Source organism: Teleopsis dalmanni, chromosome 1 (genome assembly GCF_002237135.1).
Source record: "Teleopsis dalmanni isolate 2A chromosome 1, ASM223713v2, whole genome shotgun sequence".
Classification (NCBI taxonomy): Eukaryota; Metazoa; Arthropoda; class Insecta; order Diptera; family Diopsidae; genus Teleopsis; species Teleopsis dalmanni.
The window spans coordinates 184,958,418-184,973,611 of NC_051846.1; the positions used below are offsets into that span (position 1 = coordinate 184,958,418).

The window sequence follows — 15,194 nt, forward strand, 5'->3', positions numbered from 1 at the left end:
AATTCCATTTTTTAAATAAAATAAAAATTAGTAATTAATTTGAAATATGTGAACTGTGAATTAAAAATTATTAAAAAAAATTTTAAGTAGCAAAACTGAACAATATGAAAAGAATAGTAAAAAAAAAATTGTTAGAATTCTTGATTTTCTTGAACTTGAAATTACTTGAAATGTTGAAACTTGATTACTTCTTGATTAATTTGAGAAGAAAGCTTTGTTATTTTTTCACTTCTGCAAAGCAAACAATAGGACGGTGTTATTATTTTTGGCTAATGTTACCACGTAGCCCTCCGAAGTTAACTTTAAGCCACAACAACGTGAAACCTTTATTCAAATTCAAAAATAAATTCATCATTTTATTAAATAATAAAATCAGTAAATAAACACTATATATGAATAAAACAATATCTATTGAGACTAAATATTAAATAAGTACATTATAAAAAATTATTTAAATTAAAATAATAAATAAAATTATATGGAGAGACTATACAGATCAGTGTTAACAAAGGAACAAAAATCATAGTCACTCTTGAAGGATCCTAAAATGCTTCTAGCCTATAGTTTTAGTCAACTACATTCCACTATTTCTAGTCTTAGTAGTCTATCTTCAGATATCTTCTACTCCAAACTTCAATAATAATATTGCTACTTACTTTTTAACTACAGAAGATTGGAAAGAAATAAAAGTAAATTGGGATACTAAGAATGATAACGATAACATAAAGAGGACCCAGAATAGTAAGCTTTATAAGAATTTACATCGTGACATCAGAAACCTTATCGTCTACAGTCTTTTTGGTTAATTTTATCACAAGGAAGTCAACAGCCCTAGAAGTAGAAAGATATTTCAAAAATTCCACACTAATTTTATTAAAAGCAATAAAAAGTTAACACTCGTTTCGATTTCTCATATTCCGATTGTACTTGTTTCGACTTCTCATTTTTTCGATTGCTCAGACAGCGACTGTGTAGACAATAATCAACAACATTAACGAGTTCAATTGGTTTATGACCCCAATGGATTAACGAACCCAATTGGTTAAGGAGCCCAGTGGATTAACGAGTACAATGGATTAACGTGCCCAACAAGTTAGCAAGCTCAATGGATAACCTAGCCCAATAAGTTAACGAGCTTAATGGATTAAGGAGTCTAATGTGATAACAAGCTCAAAGAGTTAAATCCATTGTATTGTAATAATAAATGGATTATGTGAAACCCAAGGATCAGCGTACTGCCAAATCAAATCTAACCTAGTCATACCATAATATCAGGTTATACCATATTAGAGGATATTATATGCTTATGATGATGCACACAAAAATACTTTAGAAGCTCTAAACAAATGGTTGTATTATCCAAACTACTACAAGTATATCTACGGTGCTACCACCACTGTTGTCCAGGTATTGTCATTGAACAATATACTGAGGGCATGGCCTTGTAACCACGATATGATTATGCGGCCGTGACAGTGACAAATCTTCAGAAACTGAAGTTTTGAGCACAAAGAAAAAGTATAGAGATATATTAAAATTATTATATTATTAAAAAATTATCAATTATAAATTAATAAAATAATGCATACCTTAATTAAAGGACATTCATATTTAGCCAATTGTTCTCCTTCTCGAGAAAAGCAATTAACATGAAAACGATTTCCATGCGAGTCTCCGACCAAAATACAACCCTGTGCAGATATGTCAATTCCATTTGGAAAGCATGTAATATCTGGACCACCAATACGATACAAGAATCTGCCATCTTCATTAAAAATCGAAACACTATGACCCTTAAAATCCGATATGTAAATCTCCATATCTATTAAATAAATTTTATTGAAATATAATAATCAGATTAATGAAAATGATTCTCAATTTACTTCTAGTAGCCACATCAGATGGTTCACACATATATTCGGTACAATCAAACCAATGGAGCAAATCACCTTCTTCTGATATAATAAATACTGTAGGTGAAACACTATCTATAGCGACTATATGTCCTTTAGATGTTATAGCCAAACCAGCAACAATATCTATATATCTGTAAATTATAAAATATGGAAATATGTTAATATTTAATATATAAAAAAATATATATATTGGATATTGGATATTTAATATAAATATATCGGGGGTAAATAAATCAGCTAAATTTTTGGAATGCTTTAGTTCATTGTTTCAATACTGTTAATTTGATTGGAAGTATTTTATTTAACATATATCTTCGATAAGTTCGGTTTGTGATTTGGAATAGATGTTTTGTATTAGTCGGGTGATTTTAGACTAGAACAAGTCCAGTGTATAGATTTATTTAATAGATCTTAGTTTTGGAATTCTTATCTGTATTGTTAACATGAGGGGTAATCTAGTCCATCTTAGATAGAGTGCTGATAGTTTATGTATATGTATGCAACACATATTGCACCAAAAGATCTTGTTAAGGCTATACCATTTGGTATTAGGAAAATATGTGCCATTACAAGCCATAATATTGGCATTTTTGGGATATGTCCACCCGACCGATACAAAAAATCTAAACATATATCTTCGATTGATTCGGTTTTTGTTTTGGTTAAATTATACTCAAAAGACGACGAGTCCATTTTAAGACAAATTGGGCACAACCCAAATATTTATTAACTTTTATAACTTTTGGGGCAATTCCAAATTACCTGGCACATTTGACAACAGACTTGACTATGATATTTAACAAGGCTATATGCCAATATAGATATCGAGCTTTAAAGTTAAAAAGACTTATTTATAAAGACTTTTGGTTTATTGGTGTAATATATTTAACCATTAGTTTGATTAAAAAACAGGTTTATTCAAGCTAAAACTTCGGTTCAGATACTGCACAGACAATGGTTCCGGATTCCGCTTACTTTGTACAAAGAATACATACGAGTGACGTGAGGGAAATACACGTCTAAACAAATAAGATTTTTATGATATATATTTGAAATACTTACCGTATTGAAACTTTGCGTAGGAAATGTCCAGTTCTGGAAAATATTTGCATGCGGGAACGTTCACTTCCACGATCGCAGACTACAAACTTCTTGTTTGTGGGCAAAGTTGTGACCTTACGTGGAAACCATAATTGACCTTCCTCTTTACCAGGCACACCAAATTGAAACTTGAAATTTGCATGTTTATCATAGACAACAATGCGATGATTATTTGTATCAGCCACAACGATGTCATCATCTTTGCTTAAACAGAATCCATGTGGAATGTTAAACTGCAATTTGTTAAAACCGTGTACACCGAACATAAATCGAACATTCAACGGTTTAACATCAGATGCAGTATACATCACTTTTTTCAAACGTTTGCCATATTGAGAAGTTAGTAGCATATCTATTGATTTCATATTTAATGTAATAATGAAGTTATAGACAAAATTTTACCTACCTCCATCTAATTTTGCTAACTGCCAATTATTTTTTGAGTGATTAAAAAACGAATTCTTTGCACCAAATTTTAGAGGCATTATAAACGTATCTGAAGATGCGCTACTATCTCTCATACAAAAAATAGGGGCATTGACATTTAAGGACGAATTGTTAGCTATTTTTTTATACATGTCTTTAACTTCCAGTTCGTCCTCACTGCTGCCGCTTTTGTTGGTATTATCTTTATTTGTGGACATTACGGACGATTGTGTCAAATCATTTGGTAAAGTGAAACTATTTTCTACAGAAGAGAGACTCCCCTCAAATCCACCACGCATTGTATCCGGCAAAGGACTGCTAGTTCTTTGAGGACTTATAGGGCTATTAGTTTTGGAACCAGCTACTGTTTCTGTAACCTTTACTTTACCAAAGCAGTCAGCAATCTTATTAAAATATGCTTCAACGTTTGTGTTAAGAATTGGTGTAGATTTGTTTTGCATAATTTCATTTTTAATATTCGTCGGTATTTTCTTCTTACTGCCATCCTCATCGTTTTCATTTTCAACCTTGGCTGCTGTGAGAATAAGTTCATCCTTTTGTAGTTGAAAATTTTCATCCAAGTTCTTTAATGCGATATCTCGAAATTTCGCAAGTATATGCTCCATAGTTCTATAAGTGTCGACAATTTTATCACAAGCACGTTGACCAGATTGTTCCATCTCCGACACAGCATTTGATATATTCGCGAATTCCACATAATTATTTGACTGAAAGCACAAACAGTAGTCTCTTCAAATAAAAATTTTAAAAATTATTAGAAAATATATATACAAACCTTTGAGGTGGCCTTATTCATCAGGAGTTCAATATCATTACGTTCTCTTTTTTGAGCAAAAGCAATAATATCGCAATTATGTTTCGCACCTTTATGCGATTCACGAAAGCATTCCTTGCAAATAGGAATTTCACAATCATAACAATAGAAACACAATTTACAATCTGGATGACGAGCGCAGCAAAGAAGTTCATCGATTTTCTCTTTCTTCCTATCGGCAAATTTAACAGTTGTATGATTTTCATAGCAGTACAGAAGTTTATGAGCATTGTCACATGTGGAGCACAGATCAGCACGACATTCATTGCAATAGGCAACAAGATCTAGCAATTTAGCACAAACATAACATGTACCCAATTTGGACGTAGCCATTAAGGTCTTAAAGCCATTACCACTAACGAGTTCGTTAACACCCTCATCACCAACCTAAAGGTAAAATAAAATTTCTAAGCGATCTTTGATTATTTACTCCTGCTTCGACACATTACCTTTGTGATCTGTTTACAGACTTTGCAGTGTATATGATAGACAGACTTTACAGAATTTTTATTTTCACCCATTGACACAGTTTGTTCAAACGGTACGAGCTGAATGCAGTCTTCACAAAAAGGATGTAAACAGGATAAATAACGTGGATTACGCATTGGTTTACTATAATTAAAAATATAAAGAAAAAATAAAATAGCAATAATTTTACTATATATATATTATATTAATAATATTAAGTGACGTCTATAGAATGTCAATAAAATATATGATAATAAAAGGAAGAAGGTTATTAACATCTTATGAATAATATTGCTTCTTTCAGTTTCCCATTCAGCACCACTAATTATACTATATTTTGTCCTATATGTTATACCACCCATTACAAAGTCGACGAAACTTATTTAAAACCGATTCGGCACAGCCCTAATATATATACGTATTAATTATTGCAACTTTTGTGACAATTACAAATTACTGGGCACATTTGACAACATATTTGACTATGCTATGTGACTAGCATAGTCTGTCAATATGGATATCCGGGCTTCAAAGTCAAAAGACTTGATTCAGAGCTACAATACATTTAACCATTAGTTTGGTTTAAAAACCGGTTTATCCAAACTTCAACGTCGGTGCAGTTATTGCACAGTCAATGGTTTGATTTGTGGTTAGGTTTATTTATATTCGAATACTGACAAACCTTTACCTTTAATTAGGCGGAATAAGGTATAAAATCTTAAGATGTTATTAGATTTATAAAGACATTACTGTGTGAACATTGGCTTAGAAAACTTTCAACGAGGATAGTACAACAAATCTGTCAATGTTCTTTAAAAAAGTGAAGTGAATAGAACTACATCTAGTTAAGGAACCAATGATTGTATACAGTAGACAATGTTAATGTATTATGTATGTTATAATATATATTGTAATACATTTTTTACTATATATTGTGCTACATAATGTATTACATACAAGTATATATTTTTATTACTTTATTATATATTTTATCATATATTATTTTATATGATATTGTACTACGTATTTATATATATTGTACCATATTCTCTTATATTTATTGTAATACATAACATATATAACAATATGTTATATATAAATATTTCTAGAACATGATGTTAATGTTCTGAGTACAAATTCCACTACGTTCTGATCAAAAAACAAAATTTTCAAGATTTTTAAAAAATGCTTGATGTTCGAAAGAAAAAACTTAAAATGGCAGAAAAAAATATCATCCTAAATGAGGGCTACTTGTATCTGATATCGGTTAGGACCAATGTGTATATGTGTAACGGTTTTCGAGCAACCAGTTTAATCTCATCTAACCTTCTATAGATATTGTACTTTACAGTATAGAAATTATAATACATATTTAACTATATATTATTATACTATATGTGCTATAAACTATACTATATACTGTATGATATCATGTAAATTGTGTATATTACTACATATACTATATCATACTATAAACTATAATATACTGTGTACTATGCTATATACTACATTATATACTATATGATACTTATTACTTTAATATACCATACTTATACTGTATTATATACTATATTATGTACTATATTATATACTATATGATACAGTATACTTTACTATACTATATTATATAGTATATAATATAATAATATACTGTATACTATAATTAATTATAGTATATACTATACTATATACTATATTACTGCATACTACATATAGTATATACATATAACACTATGTTCTTAACTATACCATATTATATACTATATGATACCATATACCTTACTATACTATACTAATACTATATTCTACACTATATAATAATATGTACTATACCATATATATAGACTTTTTTTATTATATTATATACTCTAATAAATATTGTACATACCAACAAGCCGCACATTTCAGATATTCAACGCTTTCGGAATTTGTAGTGGATGATTGCGGATTTTCAGTTGAATCTTCACAAGCAGCACTAACACGATCAACCATTGACATTGGCAAACCATTATATACGGAATCACCATATTTATCCACAGAAAAGAATTGCGCGTTTTCATCGTCACTTTTATATTCAAGATCCTGATTTGGGCCTGCATCAGTGTTTGAAGAATAATCACTTTCTACTTGTTTGTCCATTTTCAAAATTGTTCAGAAACTTTTTAGTAGAAATATAGAATGTACTGAAAAATTATATATTATATGAAATATTTATATTAGCTTGATCATAAAATTAATAAAAAAAATCTCTTTTGTTTTCTCAGTTCGCATTTTTCAAATGAAACTTTTTTTACAAATTTGACGTTTGATTTATTATTTTTCGATTTTAATCTCGAACTTTCTTTTGCAATTTTCGAAAATTCTATTTAAAAATTTTGATTTTTTAAGAATTTTATTAATTATAATTAAAATAAGTGCTAATATAGTAATTATTTTTGAATATATAAAAAATTATATAAACAATAAAGTTTTAGAGAAAAATATTTAAATTTAACATTGCAAAATGTCTATTTAATAACTTTTAAAATGAAATTGCATAAATCTTAAAAAAAATATTTAATAAATAATAATATTCAATTATTGAATAATAAATAATATTCAATGAGTTCTTAATAATTTAATATGCAAAAAATTATGTGCAAAATTAAAAACTACTTAAGTGCTATTTAATTAAAATACCAATATAAGAGTTAGAAATTTCTAACATTTTTATTAAAATTTTTGTTTTAATTAAAAGTTAACTTTTTGCAATACTTAATTACTATTACTTACACCTAATAAATGTTAGTTTTACCTGTTAAAAAAACCGGTCAACACTTCAAGCCAAGAAAACTTTTCGAATGTGCTTAGTATTGGAAACTGCTTTTATTTTATATGTCAGTTTATTTGGATGAAGTAGAGTTGCCAAGCTAACATTTTTTTATATTGAAATTTAAATTCAAAATACCAAAATCAATGTTTACTTTTGTGATGACATTTTTGCAAATACCTAATTAATGTTGATAATTAAATTAAATTTCTTGTAAATTCATTTCTTGTAATTTATAATTAAATTAAAATGATTTTAGTTTATTACTGAAGTTTTAAATATTTTAATTTGAACTGAAAGACACATAATTGAGCTGATAATATAAGAATGAAATTAAATAATTTGATAATCAATTAAAATTAGATTACAGGTAAATTAATAAATACTAAGGGTCTATTACTCAACTGTGCAAACTGAAGTGTACACAAAAATTTGCTAACAATTTAATTTTATTATTCCTCAACTGTAAATAATGAGTTTATCTGTTAAAAAGTATACACTTTTGTCAAATTTTATTCATCGTATATTTAGCAGTGAGTTTTTAAAAAAAATACAGAACACAGTTAAAGACTTAACACCCTGAAATTATTTTTATAAAATTAAAGAAGTTTGTATTGAATATGTGTTATGATATTAATCAGTGGTTTTCTTTGACATAAATGGTTATGAAATTTGCTTAAAGCAAATCAAAAAATGAAAAAGAATACCATATATCGCAATATATATAATGATATAAATCAAATTAATAAATTTAATTTATTATAAAAGAATTAAATATAAATGAAACCGCGTTATCGAATCTCAGAATGGTTGCAGGCTTCTCGGGGAGGTATGCAGATCTGAAGTCAATTACTGCTTAGTCTAATGAAGTGATAAACAATTATCCAGTCAATGCGTAGAGAGGGGTTATGAAGAAGCCTCGTAGTTAATAGAGAGTAAAAGTGATCAAGTGCACTAACTCAACTAGCCTCAACGTAATAATAAAATAGAATTAAATACCATAAAACCTATATATATATTAATTTATTTATTTTTGCTTCAAATTAACAATATGATCCAATATGAAAACTTAATACAATGCAGTCTTCTTTAATTTTACTTAATATTTCGTTCATTTTTTTATAGATTTGTATGAAAAATTCCATTAAGTGCTACATATTTTATAGAATTAATTGCAAAAATACGTTAAATACGATCATATAAAAATAATAAATCGAAAATATTTTCAAATAATTTAATATTAGCCAGGTATTTTAAATAATCGTAAAGTCTAAACGTTCATAGTATTTTCCTACTATAATAATAAAAAATTTAAGAAAAACCCATGTGTATCATATACCGAAGTACAGTATAAATCATAGTACTCTTCGTAGTTTCATAGTACTTGTATTTATAGTACAATATTACACACGCCTAACTATTGTTAGTTAATTATTAAATTAAGAATTAAATAATCTTTTGTTTAATATAAATTGATATGTTGGATCGCAGTGAAAATATATCTCACGTTAGAGAGTTAATTTGAATAAATTGTGATACATCGCCATTATTGAATGTTATCATTAAGACTTTTATTTTGTTGCAAAAAAACAAATGAAATAAATACTACTTTCAATGGCAACTCTAGACAAAATGGAAATTTTGTTAGGCTTATATATGCAAAACAAGTAATAAAATTTAAAGTTAAAATTTTGAAAATGAATAATAATTCTTTGCAATTATTGGTAAGAATATTTTTTTAAATGACTGTGAATAAAATATGAATTTTCATACGTTTTAATAGTAAAATAATAAAGAGAAAAAGTAACGTATTTGTTACCACCAATAACGACGATACGAACGCAATACGAATATTTAACGAAATCATTCGTTGACAGTTAAATAGAAATTTCGTAGGTACTTCCAAAAGTCGTTCAGAATAGACGAATTTTGGCAAGCATACGATTTCAGCTGCTTATTAGTTAAGCGATTTCAAAAAGCTTGGACTAAATAAACCAGCAGTATTGTTGTTTCATATGTTATTTTTAAAATATGCTGTTGTTCTTTTGTTATATACTTACAAAAGAAAAAGCCTATTGATGTACGTGAAAATATATCAATATATATTCATAACATGAATTATTTATCATAATGAAACAATGAATAACTATAAATCCTATAACCATATATCAAATTTAAAAGGTTTTAATAATTACATATTGTTTACAATGATTTTCTAATTTGTTTTGTTGCCGTGCTATAATTACGTAGCTCACCATAGATACCTTACTTAGTAGAATAACAACAGCAACAGAAAGAAAATCGAAAATATTTTTCTTTTAACAGTTTTCTTGAACATTTTGATAAAAAATCAGATAACTGATTAATTTAAATAAGTTTGTGAATTTCAGTAGCAAAATCCCCTTCAAACCTAATTTTTCTTTAACAATTTTTAAAATAACATTTTGTGGCAGTATGTGGAAATTTTTTTTAATTTTATTAATTAATTTATTTATTTATTAATTAATTTAAAGAAAATTGTGAATCTCAGTAACAATATCGTCTTAAGACCTGATTTTTCGCTAACGATTTCGAAAATAACATTTCGCGGCAATGTATAGAAACTCTTATATAAAATGTGTTCAATTTTATTAATGTTCTTGAGCAGCATATACTGAACATACCCTATTTGACGTATTTCAAGTTTTCCGAAAGCATCAACTAAATGTCAATTATTTGTTGATAACAGCACGTGCAAAACAAAATAAATATAAGCATTTCAAAATCCCAAATATTCGAAAACGAAATGACAGAATCTACAAACAAAATAAAATATTTGGTGGCAGATACGACTGCTTTCATTAATGCAGTGCAATTAAATGTAAGTATTCTAGTTTGTTAACACAACCAAGTTAAACTTAAAGAAACAAATATTTGACAGGAATATGCAGAAAATGTGCTTACCGTACCAGACGTAGTTGCAGAAGTGCGTAATAAGCGACAAATAAGACGACTCTGTGTACTGCCATTTGATTTGCAAGTGCGAGAACCACGCACTGAAAGTGTGAAGTATTGCGTTGAATTTGCAAAGAAAACTGGTGACTATGCCTCACTCTCAGGCATAGACATAAAAGTTATAGCATTGACATATGAACTGGAAGCTGATAATGTGGGCACAGAGCATTTACGCCAAGAACCAGTATTGTCTAAGACTGTAGCTTCAAAAGACAAGCCAGAAGAGTTTCAAGATAATACAAAATTAGTTGGTTGGTACAATCCTAAACATGGTGGAAATGAAGACGAAAGCGACGAAGGCGATGTTGATGAAAGTGATGATAGTGATAACAATGACAACAATTCATCGAGTAATGTAGATACTTTAAAAGAAGAAATTGAAAAACAGATTATTGACAGCGACAACACAAATGCCAATAATAGTGAAAGCACAAAAACAATAAATATATCCACATTAGCAACAAATGCGGACGACAATGAACAGGATGAGGTCACACAAAAAGAGTTGGAAACACTCTTCGAAAGATTGAAGTGTGAACCAACAGAAACAGAACAAATGTGTGATTTGCTCGTGCCAGAGAAAAGTGATGTCGAAGAAGTAATTTGTGTAGATGAAGAGAAAGCAGAGGAAGAAGTTACACCTGAATCTGACGATCTTGTCGATGATGGTTGGATAACACCAGCAAATATTAAAAAAGCTAAAAAATTACTGGAGGGTAAAGTTGAAGACGATATTATTCCTTTAGTTGCTTGTATGTCCACAGATTTTGCTTTGCAAAATGTCTTGAAGCAAATGAACTTACATATATCTGCCTTGAATGGACGCGTTATTAAACATTTGCGTACATATATATTACGTTGTTATGCCTGTTTTAAGACTACAAGCATTATGACGAAGGTATTCTGTCCCAATTGTGGTAACAAAACGTTGAAGCGTGTGGCTGTGAGTTTAGATGAAAATGGCAAACAAGTGGTAAGTTATAATTGTTAAATTAATTAATTAAAATATTGTAATAAAATATTCTCTAAATTCTATAGATACACATCAATACACGACGTCCATTAACCTCTAAGTATAAGAATCAAAGTTTACCACGTTTTCAAGGTGGTAAACACTCACGAAATCCAATACTTTTCGAGGATCAGCCAATACCTAGACAGATGCCTTCACGTGTTGCGAAAACAAAAACAAATGCTTTGGAAGAGGATTATACTGCAGGATTTTCACCTTTCGTTATGCGTGATGTAGACTCTAAATCCGCTATTTTACGTTCCAAAGGTCATTTGAAAGAATGGGCACGCAATAATACATATGAAGAGGATCGCCGTAAGAAATATTATAATCGTTTATACAAATAAAATGAATACCAGCTGTGTTGGTAGAAGGAATTAGTAAAATTTGCTTTTATGTTTGTAAATAATGTGCACTTAACAGAATATATATTGATCTTTACCTTATTTTGAATGTGTCAACATAACGCAGGCAAATGTAGAGTATCAATTTTTGAAAATATAAAATGGAGTTGCTCATGTTAAACCGAGAATTCAATTTATGAACAAGACACTAACTTACGTTTCACTTGAACTCCGCTTGCTTTTATATAGCCTGTCAACTAACATATTAAAGTAATATCGTTTCAGTAAAGATGATCCAGATCATTGTTTGGAGTTCACAAATAAAAGTCAACATACACCAGCTGGTCTAGTTTCTGCTATGGAATGGTGAACGGCACTTGGTCATTAAAATTGACGAGTGAATCTGACCGCTCTAAATTGGACTTTGTTGTTATTATTGTAACCTTTTTTGAGGTGTGATGAACGAAAGTTGGTCGTCGTGGTTGACGAATGGTTCCGCAACATAGACCTAGTTGTTCTTACAACCTATCAAAACTCATGTATATGTATTCGAAATTCCCTTCGGGTTAGCACAACAGCAAATGAAATTACTGGGCAAATATATTAGTTTCTTAATATTTTAATTTCATCTTCATTTCTATTTGTTGCTTGTTTTGTATTCTAACTTCGCCATATAGAAAAAGTCGCATAGTAATGACACTTTCCACTAATTACTGATTTAACTTTTATTTTATGCATATTATTCCATATTAAAACAGTATACGAACCGGTTCCATGTTTAGTCATTGTCTCCCATGTTCATTAATGAGGTCATTGTTTGCTGAAACGCAACTAATTTTAAACTTCTTATTAGCTATTTAGTGTGAGTTTAGCATGCTTAACAAAAACTATGAAGAGACTTAATATAAATACCTTTCAGGTCTGCGGTAAGCGCAGAGTCATTATTAAATCGCTCGGAATATGCAATATTATTTTCTTATACTACATATAAAACATATTTATTTCCCATTTTCAAAAAATGCTTGAGCAGACAGATTTTTTATAATTTAACACACAAGTCGTTTCCTGGATATTTCGGTAAATTAAGTTCATATTTCTCTTGCAGAGCATTAGGCACAAAACGTCCACCTAAGTAATGATATTCGCCTTTGAAATGTTTAGCACAAATTTTTGGAGCTGTCAGTGATATCAATAAGTGCGGTTCAAAGTCACAATCATCCGTCTTTCCATCCTCCACATGCCAGCCACTCGGTATATCAATACTAAAAATATTAAGAATTATATATAAATATCTCTATATATATATACTTACGACCTTACTTACCTTGCAATTGGTATTTTTGTATCTTGCAGTACACTGATAATAGGTACAAAATCCTCACGCACTGGTGGCTTAAAACTGAAACCAAATAAAGCATCCACTATCAAATCATAATCTGCCTCTGCTTGCTCTAGCGTTGGACAACAACCCAGAAAACCAATATCCATTTTTTTGCACTGATGTGTGAGATTTTCGTATAATTCTCTTGGTGTCGGCTTTGGATAGTATATACAGGGTACATAGTCCATTAGAGATAAATGACGAGCACAAACTAAACCATCGCCACCATTGTTGCCCGGTCCACAACAGATCAAAACACGTTTATAACAATCAGCCGGGAAACATTCTGCTATTGCATGCGCGCAACTTAAACCCGCCAATTCCATTAACTGATCAACGCTAAATTTATATTCATTGAAAAGCTCCTGATCTACTGCAATTGCTTCGGTTTGATTAAGAAATTTCATTTTTGCACCTCGCGTTGAATAATCACAACGCAAAAATCGACTAAAATTATTTATAAAATAGAAATAGTAAGTGCTTTAAAATTAAGATTAGCACTTACATGAGATGTCTATTTGTTGTTAACGGTTTATTTAATAAAAAGTTTTTAGGAGTTTTAGTTAGAAAAGACCAACTCTTTTGCAAAATTTTGAATGAATTTGTATTTACAAATGACATGAGCGGAGCTTTTGTTTGTGTTGGATTCGATATAAAAAAATCAGCTGATATTCGCAATTGAACAATGCTGCCAAAGCTTTGAGGAAAAACAAATGTGTTCAAAAAGTTGGGCAGAAAAATTAATTTTAAATTATTTACAAAATAATTTTGTTATTTCTTGTTTCCAATAAATGAAATTTCTTCGGACTTAAGAAATTTCTGCTTTGTTTTTAATAGCTTAACATTTTTAAATTCGAATAGAACATTTTCTTTTAAATTTTAGACACTTTAGGTCTATTAACGGTTGTATTTCTCTTGTGAAAAGTATGAACAATGATAAGGTCTTCCACTTATGTTAATCGGTCTATGTTATACAGACAGTCTGGCAAAAGCACAGAACATTTTGTTGCAGTGACAAACTGTCACTGAAATTTCTCACTTTCTTTCATTCTCAGTCTCTTAATTTACATTCAAAACAAAGACTTCATATTTGAAAATGACCGATCAAATGATCATAGATCACCATATTCTCCCATTCACAATCTCTTAATTACATTGAAAACAACAATTTTATATTTGACCATGACCGAACAAATAATCATAGATCATAATCATATTTTCCCATCCTCAATCTTTTCATTTATAGTGAAAACAACGATTCACATATTTCATCGTGAATGTTCAAATGATCATAGATCTCCATATTCTTCAATCCCCTATCTCGATATATATTGTAAACAACGAATTATAATTCCTATAATTGTAGTTTGATTCTGCATTAGGCATAGAAACTATCCTGCGCTAGTACTTTTACTTATTTTTAATTAGCATCCCCTCACACAATCTCTCTATCCCACACAGCCCTTCAATACCGCAAAACCCCTCCATCCTGCACAGCTTCTCCTTCCCAAATACCCTATTTTCTTCTTACCTTACAACTCATTAAACCACCCATGAATTACTCTTCTATATAAGGTTTACTATCCTACAGATTCCTTCAGATCACAGAAAAACCAATGAATTCGATGTTTTTTTGAACATTCTATATTCTTAAGTTTCATAAGCGTCCATTAATGTGCTAGAGTACTTTCGTTTATTTGTTTTATAAGCAATTACTTCATAAAAACATAATGGAGCTTACCATGACAGTCAATATTTCTGAAAAGCTTAGAAATTAAACTTAGCATACTTAGAGACATCTCCACTGAAGTAAGGGATTTAAAGAGACTGTAATAATAAAAATAAGTAAAACATTTAAAATTTGTTGTAAGTTCTATTATATTTCAATTTTCGTTATTCTACCATTTA

General features: G+C 29.4%; 3 protein-coding genes across 5 annotated transcripts; 1 reads left to right on the forward strand and 2 right to left on the reverse strand.

The window, feature by feature from the left end:
* Positions 1-71: 71 nt before the first annotated feature.
* On the reverse strand, positions 72-7,645 carry LOC119670680 (B-box type zinc finger protein ncl-1-like). 3 transcript variants are annotated; one of them, XM_038081054.1, is made up of 9 exons: positions 7,541-7,637; positions 6,635-6,904; positions 4,728-4,890; positions 4,240-4,665; positions 3,424-4,171; positions 2,979-3,369; positions 1,884-2,047; positions 1,590-1,822; positions 72-324 (listed from the first exon to the last, which is right to left on the reverse strand). In XM_038081054.1, the coding sequence occupies exons 2-9, from the start codon at positions 6,883-6,885 to the stop codon at positions 226-228; spliced, it is 2,475 nt and encodes an 824-aa protein (XP_037936982.1). In that variant the 5' UTR covers positions 6,886-6,904; positions 7,541-7,637; the 3' UTR covers positions 72-225. The 3 variants fall into 3 exon arrangements, with proteins under 3 accessions (XP_037936982.1, XP_037936980.1, XP_037936981.1); XM_038081052.1 differs by having other exon boundaries at positions 73-324; positions 6,635-6,929; positions 7,541-7,645; XM_038081053.1 differs by having other exon boundaries at positions 73-324; positions 6,635-6,929; positions 7,519-7,633.
* A 2,419-nt stretch (positions 7,646-10,064) lies between these two features.
* Positions 10,065-11,947, forward strand: LOC119670681 (RNA-binding protein NOB1). Its single transcript, XM_038081055.1, has 3 exons — positions 10,065-10,415; positions 10,476-11,522; positions 11,588-11,947. Exons 1-3 carry the CDS (start codon positions 10,341-10,343, stop codon positions 11,906-11,908), a joined length of 1,443 nt encoding a protein of 480 aa, XP_037936983.1. The 5' UTR covers positions 10,065-10,340; the 3' UTR covers positions 11,909-11,947.
* Positions 11,948-12,816: 869 nt separating this feature from the next.
* Positions 12,817-13,989, reverse strand: LOC119670698 (NAD(P)H-hydrate epimerase). The gene is made up of 3 exons (XM_038081078.1): positions 13,792-13,989; positions 13,230-13,733; positions 12,817-13,167 (listed from the first exon to the last, which is right to left on the reverse strand). Exons 1-3 carry the CDS (start codon positions 13,905-13,907, stop codon positions 12,945-12,947), a joined length of 843 nt encoding a protein of 280 aa, XP_037937006.1. The 5' UTR covers positions 13,908-13,989; the 3' UTR covers positions 12,817-12,944.
* Between the last annotated feature and the right edge of the window lie 1,205 nt (positions 13,990-15,194).